General features: G+C 38.6%; 1 protein-coding gene across 1 annotated transcript in view; it reads left to right on the top strand.

Moving 5' to 3' along the window:
* The window catches only part of LOC105756555 (zinc finger protein 677), a 19,288-nt gene extending 11,802 nt beyond the window's left edge, over nucleotides 1–7,486 (top strand). The window contains 2 exon segments of the mRNA XM_023736410.1: nucleotides 5,622–7,321; nucleotides 7,324–7,486. Coding sequence (XP_023592178.1) covers nucleotides 5,622–7,321; nucleotides 7,324–7,359 — 1,736 coding nt within the window. The 3' untranslated portion in view covers nucleotides 7,360–7,486.
* The last annotated feature ends 1,990 nt before the right edge of the window (nucleotides 7,487–9,476 follow it).

Here is a 9,476-nt window from a genome sequence, read left to right as displayed (position 1 = left end):
TTTTCATGGGTTTTTACAATAGAGGTCTCATACAATATTTGTCCTTTTGTGATTGACTTATTTCACTCAGCATAGTGTCCTCCAGTTTCATCCATGTTATGAGATGGTTCACAGATTCATTGTTGTTCTTTCTCGTTGCATAGTACTCCATGAAATATACTGTTTTTATTCAGTTAACTGTCCTAGTCACAAATACCATTACATTGATTTACCATAATTTGTCACATGAGATATATTACTTTTTCTGTAGTGTAAATTTTCTAAAAATAACTTGTTGGGTTTTATTTGAATTTCACTGACTGTTTATTTTTCAGTACAAATGCTTTACAGGTATTCCCCAGCTTACGACGGGGTTCTATTCCAACGACTCCGTTGTAAGTTGGTTCTGACATAAGTCAAACACATCTTTTTAGTTTTCATTATTATTGCCTTTTATTATCAGTATCTTTGTAAATCTGATCTTTGAACACCTGCAAGTGAACATCTGAGAATAACATCAGCAAATTATGCACTGCAGTGTTGTATACGGTACATATTATTAACGATAAAATGTATAAATAAATAAACCAGACATTCGTAAGTGCGGTTTGTCATAATTCTAACATGTCATAAGATGGGGATGGCCTGTATTTGATTATAACTGTACTCCATATCTAGATTCACCATGCACATACTGGTATATTGTCTTAGTTATCTAGTGTTGCTATAACAGAAACACCATGAGTGGATGGCTTTAACAAGTTTATTTTTGCACAGTTTAGGAGGCTAAACAATAACAACAAAACCACTGTCGTTGAGTGGCTTCTGATTCACAGTGACCCTATAGGACATGGTAGAACTGCCTCATAGAGTTTCCAAGGCTGTAATCTTTATGGAAACAGACTGCCACATACTTTTCCCTTGGAGCGGCTGATGGAATTGAACTGCAAACATTTCAGTTAGAAACCAAGCGCCTTAACCACTGTGCAACCAAGCCTCCTTGTTTAGGAGGCTAGAAGTCTAAAATCAGGGTACTGGCTCTAGGGAAAGGCTTTCTCTCTGTGGGCTGTGGGGGAAGGTCCTTGTCTCTTTTGAGCTTCTGCTCCTGGGCGATCTTCATGTGGTTTGGCATCTCTCTTCCCTTGCTTCGTTGCTTAATCTACTCCTTTTATATCTCAAAAGAGATTGACTCAAGACACACCCTACACTGATACTGTCTCATGAACAGAACAAAGAAAATCCATCCCAAATGGGATTATAAACACAGGTATAGGGGTTAGGATTTACAGCACGTATCTTTGGGGGATTCCATTCAATCCGTAACACCCCTTGTCTCTTATATGCCAAAGATTATGTTAAGAAATCCAAATATGATTTCAAATAGAGGAGTCAAGAAAGAATTATTTTTATAAAAACAAAAACAAATAACAACAAAAAACAAGGAGACTTGATCTCAAAAAGTCTAACATGCCAGAACTGATAAATTTCTATTTTTGAAAATTATGTAATTAATCATTTAGTTCATATGTAGTTTTTCTTAAGCTAATGTAATCACAACCCCAAAAAGCTTAGACGTTGGCAAAAACCCCCTCTTTGTTTTTTCCATACAGACTCTCTGCCCCCCACCAGTGGATCTTCACTCTGCACCCATGGTCACCCTCCACTGCTGTACTGTTGATGAGTTTCATTACATCTGCATGTGGGTGTACAGAGTGAATTCATCCATCATCTTTTTTTTAAATTTTTTTCCCATACAAAAATTTGTACAGTTATGTGACCCTAATTACTCTGACTGTACTGTGACAGCACACTCCTTTCCACCCGATTCCTCATGTCCATTCAACCAGCTCCTGACCCTCTCTGCCTTCCTATCTCACCTGTGGACAGAAGCTGCCCGTTTAGTGTTTTGTATCTACTTGACCTAAGAGGCACACTCCTCACGACTATCACTTTATGTCCCACAGTCCAGTCCAATCCCTGTCTGAAGAGTTGGCCTTGGAAATTGTTTTAGTCCTGGGCTGATAGAGAATCCAGGGGGCATGCTTTCCGGGGTTCCTCCAGTCTCAGACCATTAAGTCTGGTCTTCTTACTAGAATTTGAGTTCTGCACATCCATCCTCTTCTTGATGGCCATCTCCAGAGTTTTGCTATTTTGTCCTACTAAGAACATTGGTGTACTTGTCTCCAGGAATATAAATGTAGGATTCTCTCGAGTATCTGTCTATAAATGGAACCAATGGGATGTCCAGTTTGAAGTATTTCAGAGCAGATACTGGCTTAGACATAAGTTGCATTCTTCCCATTACATCACACTCCCTCTCTATTTAATCTCTTCCATTTTTACCCAATGCTTATAATATTGTTCCCACAGAATGAGTCAGTATTATGCTACTTGCTAGGGGGCATTGGTAGTTCATGGGAGAAATCTTGCCTTTCATGCAGGAGACCTGCGGTTAGGTTCCTGGCTACTGCACCTCATGCACAGCCATCACTCGTATGCCAGTGGAGGCTTGCATGTTGCCGTGATGTCGAACAGGTTTAGCGGAGCTTTCAGACTACTGTAAAATGGTGCAAGTAGTAGTAGCATCAGAACTTGTCTAAATTCACAAGGGGGAATGATGAGAATTACCATCAGCACAAAGCTGATTCCCATGAGGTGGAGGTGTGTCTGACCAACCTTTTAACCAGTTCTGACATCAGCCGTCCCTCCCACAACATTCTCTGCTTCACTTCTGGGTTTGATAATTCATTGCAATGATCACACAGAACTCGTAGACCGTACTTACAGTTAAATCGTTTATTAAGGAAGTAACAGTATAACTTGGGATCGGGATCAGAAAGCATGTAGGCAAAGCCTCCCTTCTTCAGTGCAGGACAGTTCTCCCCTTCTTCAGTGCAGGACAGTTCTCTCAGCTCCTCTTGGCCATGCAGATTCCTCTCAGCCCCTGGAGGACAGGTCTTCTCTACGCCCCCTTGGGACAGGCTCCTCTTGGCCCTGCTGTCTGTCACCATGACTGCCACAGGGCCTCTTCTGGGCCTGTCACTGCTGAATCTGCCACTGGGCCCCTTCTGGGCCTATCATCACCTTCAGTGTTACAGCCCTTGACGAGTGTTACAGCCCTTGACCTGTGTTACGGCTTTTAGGAGGTTCCTTGCACCTCTCTCTGCTTGTCTTTTCTTCCTTCTGCTTCTTGCTGTCTGAAAAACCTATGTGGGGTTGGCTGCACATATACACATATACACAAACTCTGCATCAATTTCAAGGCATGGCCCTCACTCCAGGGCCATGAACTGACCAATTCCCTCTCGGTAGGCCACAGATACTTCATTTGCATAGTATATTGACCAGTCTCTGCAAAGTGCATACCAATCACAGGGCAGGCTACAGCCCAGGACCAGACAAAATGTATCAAATCACAGGTTGTTTACATTTTACCCAGGAAATGTCAATCAACCTGGATAAAAGTATCAAGCTCTGGCATAGAAAAGCACAGGGGAAAGATCTCTCATGCTGTTTTTTTTCCAAAGAACCAAGGCAAAAGGCCACATAAAAGAACTCATTTCACGACAGTGCTTAACCATTTGCACCACCAGGGCTCCTTTCAGTGTGAATTAGGGATGGGTATATAAATCCTGTGGGCTGATTGTTTTAATCTGAAAAATTATAATAATTTTCCTCAGGGATATTTAAACAAATGAATGCTGTTAGAGGGCTTAAAATATGATGTGGCATGTAGTTAGGACTTAGTAGTTACATTTCTTTAATAAGAGATGTCAGCTTTCTGTCATGTTTATTAACAGATTGTCCTTTGCCTGCATTATATCCAGAATGTTTCATTTTGTAATTTCTTCCGTATCGGTGCGTCTCTTATGTTAGATAACAAAATTTCCAAACACATAGTCTGTATTACTTATGTTTTGTGGCCAAAGAACTGGATGATTAAAGGGCACTCCTCAGTTGGGAAAGAGCCCAGGTAGTGCAGTGATTAAGTACTCAGCAGCTAACTGAAAGGTCGACAGTTTGAACCCCTCAGCTGCTCTGCGAGAGAAAGATGTGGCGATCTACTTTCACAAAGATTACAGCTTTGGAGACCCTATGGGGCAGTTCCACTCTGTCCTATAGGATCACTATGTGTTGGAAAGGAGTCAACTCCATGGCAGTGGGTCCCTACCCCCACAGTTAGGGAGCTGTTCTAGTTACTGATGTGACATAAGTGTAGGCAGGAAATCATTGTGATTTTCAAACTGCCTTCTGCAATTCTTAATCCTTACAATGTTGTTTATTTACCTAGACCTAATATTTCAAACATTAGTGATATCAAGACATTTTCCAATTTTTCTATTTATGCTTCTTCTGGAATATAAGTTTTTTTTTTTGTTCTTAAATAATTTTTTTACCTGCTGGATTTATAATAGGTTACTGTGTTATGAATTTTTATTATGATTTACAGCTTATGGTTTTTCAGTATCTACTCTAGATTATAACTGTTATACACCAATTGTTAATGTTGCAAAATGCTTATTTTGCATAGGTATAATGATTTTATAACAATTATTCAGAGGGAGTTTATGGATGGTGCAAACAATTAAGCACTCGACTACTAGCCGAAAGATTGGCAGGTTGAACCACCCAGAGGTACCATGGAAGACAGGCCTGGTTATCTGCTTCTTAAAGGTCACAGACTTGAAAACCCTATGAAACACAGTTCTGTTCTGCAACACATGGGGTCATCATGAGTTGGAATTGACTGGACAGCAACTAACAAGAACGACATTCAGAAAAATATTTTGTTAATCTATTTTATTAGATTCATCCTGATTTTTACCAGTGCATTTTTTATTTTACAGTTCTGAATTGCTAATTGCCATGTATTTATCTTATTAATTAGGTAAATGTGTTGAGGATTATTTACCATTATAATATAAAGTTTAGTGCTTTACCACTCATTTGTGTACAATAATTATGTATCAGTATGCATTAGTATGTCTTGGAAGAAGTGCAGCCAGAATGCTCCTTAGAAGCAAGGATGGCAAGACTACGTCTTACATACTTTGGACATGTTATCAGGAGGGATCAATCCCTGGAGAAAGACATCATGCTTGGTAGAGGGTCAGTGAAAAAGAGGAGGACCCTTAATGAGATAGATTGACACAGTGGCTGCAACAATGGGCTCAAGCATAACAAAGATTGTGAGCATGCACAGGACTGGGCAGTGTTTCGTTCTGTAGTACATAGGGTTGCTGTGAGTCTAACAACAACGTGCATTAGTATAATATAATTTGACTTAAACGACGAGACAGCCGTATATCTATGCCACTTGTGTGCTTTTTGGTGGCAGTGGAAAAAAAATTTTGCTTTCAGAGTGTATGTGAGTTTATATAGTGTGAGTGGCTTGGTTATAGGGTGTTTGAAATGAGGCTTCCCTGAAAATAAGTTGAATTACATGTTATCACCCTTTGTTTATTGAGGAATTCTCAATAAATGTCTTTGTGTTCCTAAATGTCTGAAGACTATGGTTGAGATGATTCATAACTCCATTCATTATAAATACTACTTTTGGTGTAATATTACATATTTCAATATAAAATACTTATCTTCCAACGCTAGTTAATAGGGTGCCTGTGGTTCTTTATATCTTTCAGATATCTCTGCTGTATGTGTCATCAAGCAATTACCACCAATAGAGATTATTGATAAAGAAGCATTATTCCATATGGTGATATTGAAAGGACATGAAAGCCATGGCATCAATGATTTTGACTCCAGGGAAGTGTGGGAAAATATGCATGAGTTTGAAAGGCCGTGGGGATATGATGAGAAAAATTACAAAGTAGTGACTACAACCCAGAACAAAAATCTCACTAGTAGAGAAGACCAACGACCCAGCAAATCCTGGGATAATTTTCCTCTAAAGCAGAGTGTTTGGGTGGGAAAAAACATATATCAGTACATCAACCATGAGAAGCCATTTATAAGGAATTTATTAAAAGTAAAAAATAACATAGATTACAGAGAAAACAAGCATATAAAATGTTTGGTAAATACAATTGGATTAAGCTTTCAGTCACACTTGGCTGAACTACAGAGATTTCAAACTGAAGAGAAAATGTATCAAGGCAATCAAGTTGAGAAGTCTGTCAACAGTGGTTCCTCAGTTTCATCACTTCAAAGAATCCCTCCTAATGTCAAAACCAACATTTGTAATAAATATGGAAACATTTTTATGTATCCTTCATTACCTACACAATCCCAGAGAACACAGCTTAGAGGAAAACCTTACAGATGTAATGGCTGTTGGAAAGCCTTTAGCAAAACCTCAAACTTCAGTAATCATCAGAGAATTCATTCTGGACAGAGACCATACAAGTGTAATGAGTGTGGCAAAACCTTTAAACAGTACTCAGATCTCACTAGACATCCGAATATACACCCTGGAGAGAAACCACACAAATGTAATATATGTAACAAAGCATTTATCCAGAGTTCAAGTCTTGTGGAACATCAAAGAATTCATACTGGAGAAAAACTTTACAAATGTGCTAAATGTGGTAAGGCTTTTACCAAACGTTGTAACCTCCGGGGCCATGAGAGAATACATACTGGAGAGAAACCTTACAAATGCAATGAATGTGGCAAAGCCTTTACCGACAGTTCAAACCTTAGTCGACATAAGAAAATCCATAGTGGAGAGAAACCTTACAAATGTAATGAATGTGGTAAAGCTTTTAAGTTATTCTTACACCTCACTAGACATCAGAATATACACCCTGGAGAGAAACCACACAAATGTAATGTATGTGACAAGGCATTTACCCATAGTTCAAGTCTTGTGGAACATCAAAGAATTCACACTGGAGAAAAACCTTACAAATGTGCTAAATGTGGTAAGGCTTTTATCAAACATTGTCACCTCAGGGGCCATGAGAGAATTCATACTGGAGAGAAACCTTACAAATGCAATGAATGTGGCAAAGCCTTTACCCAGAGTTCAAACCTTACCAAACATAAGAAAATCCATATTGGAGGGAAACCCTACAAATGTAATGAATGTCACAAAGCTTTTAAGCAATGTTCACATCTCACTAGACATCAGAATATACACCCTGGAGAGAAACCACACAAATGTAATGTATGTGACAAGACATTTATTCAGAGTTCAAGTCTTGTGGAACATCAAAGAATTCATACTGGAGAAAAACCTTACAAATGTGCTGAATGTGGTAAGGCTTTTACCAAACGTTGTAACCTCCAGGGCCATGAGAGAATTCATACTGGAGAGAAACCTTACAAATGTGATGAATGTGGCAAAGCCTTTACTGAGAGTTCAAACCTTACTAAACATAAAAAAATCCATACTGGAGAGAAACCTTACAAATGTAATGAATGTGGCAAAGCTTTTAAAAAGTGCTCACACCTCACTAGACATCAGAATGTACATCCTGGAGAGAAACCACACAAATGTAATGTATGTGACAAGGCATTTACCCATGGTTCAAGTCTTGTGGAACATCAAAGAATTCATACTGGAGAAAAACCTTACAAATGTGCTGAATGTGGTAAGGCTTTTACCAAACGTTGTAATCTCCAGGGCCATGAGAGAATTCATACTGGAGAGAAACCTTATAAATGTGATGAATGTGGCAAAGCCTTTACCAAGAATTCAAACCTTACTCAACATAAGAAAATCCATACTGGAGAGAAACCCTACAAATGTAATGAATGTGGCAAAGCTTTTAAGCAATGCTCACACCTCACTAGACATCAGAATATACACCCTGGTGAGAAACCACACAAATGTAATGTATGTGACAAGGCATTTATTCAGAGTTCAAGTCTTGCGGAATGTCAAAGAATTCATACTGAAGAAAAGCCTTACAAATGTGCTAAATGTGGTAAGGCTTTTATCAGACATTGTCACCTCCGGGGCCACGAGCGAATTCATACTGGACAGAAACCGTACAAATGCAGCGAATGTGGCAAAGCCTTTACTGAGCGTTCAAACCTTACTCAGCATAAGAAAATCCATACTGGAGAGAAACCCTACAAATGTAATGAATGTGGCAAAGCTTTTACCCAATTTGCAAACCTCACTAGACATCAGAAAATACACCCTGGAGAGAAACCACACAAATGTAATATATGTAACAAGGCATTTATTCAGAGTTCAAGTCTTGTGGAACATCAAAGAATTCATGCTGGAGAAAAACCTTACAAATGTGCTAAATGTGGTAAGGCTTTTATCAAACGTTGTCACCTTTGGAGCCATGAGAGAATTCATACTGGAGAAAAACCTTACAAATGCAGTGAATGTGGCAAAGCCTTTACTGAGCGTTCAAACCTTACTCGACATAAGAAAATCCATACTGGAGAGAAACCCTACAAATGTAATGAATGTGGCAAAGTTTTTACCCAATTTGGAAACCTTACTAGACATCAGAAAATACATACTGAAAAGCCTAATACATGTGGCAGTGCGTTGAGCTTTGGGGATCATTAGAGAATTCATACTGGAGAGAAACAGATAAGCAATCCCATAAATCGATTAAAGTGTGTTCAAGCCTTATTCAGTATCAGAAAATCCGTAGCAGAGAGAAACCATACAGAACTAATGTTTGTGACAAAGCATTTAACCAGGGCTCACACCTTACTAGCCATCAGAATGTACATTTTTGAGAGCACACAAAGGTAAGTGTTGGTGTCAAGGCTTTTATCCAAACTTAAAAACTTATGGTGCATCACAGAGTTCACACTCAAGGGAAACTTAAACATAATGAATATATTAAGATTTGATCAGATATTCACACCTTTGTGGTCATGACAGTTCATACAGGAGAGAAACAATGTAAATGTTTTGAATGGGGCAAGGCCTTTAAGCAATCAATCCTTTGACCTCAGGATTCATCAAAGAATTCATAGTGGAGAGAAACCTTAACAAGTGTAATGAATATAGTAAATTGACTTACCAGTTCTTACAATGAACTAAACATTGGAGAATTTGTAGTTGGGGGAACCAAGTTTCTTATCCTTTTCAAAGGTTAACCAACTTAATGTTAAATTCCACAAATAATTATAAATCAACTCATTTAACACGCATGTATTAGTGGAGCCAAGGACATCTGTGGAAAAGTCTAATTATCTTCACTTTATAAAATATTTTCAGTTATCTTTGTAAAGGCTACATTACTCTTGATTTAACCTGAAGTTTGAAATCTGTTGGTGTTATGGCATTATCACAAGCTTTTTATGTGTCACCATGATGGTATTAGGGAAAGGATTGGTAAGATTAAAGTGCCTACTTCATTTATTGGTGGGGGTTATTTTATATACATGTAACAGGGTGTTGGTGAAGAATATTGAGTATACTATGGACTGCCAAAAAAAAGAACAAATGGGAGAAGTACAGCCAGAATGCTCCTTAGAAGCAAGGATGATGAGACTTGTCTCACATGCTTTGGACATGTTATCAGAATGGGGATTGGTCCCTAGAGAAGGACATC

The sequence above is a fragment of the Trichechus manatus genome, unplaced genomic scaffold (assembly GCF_000243295.1).
Source record: "Trichechus manatus latirostris isolate Lorelei unplaced genomic scaffold, TriManLat1.0 scaffold00087, whole genome shotgun sequence".
Classification (NCBI taxonomy): Eukaryota; Metazoa; Chordata; class Mammalia; order Sirenia; family Trichechidae; genus Trichechus; species Trichechus manatus.
Note: the sequence above shows the minus strand (reverse complement) of the source record. Positions and strands in the feature narration are given on the sequence as shown.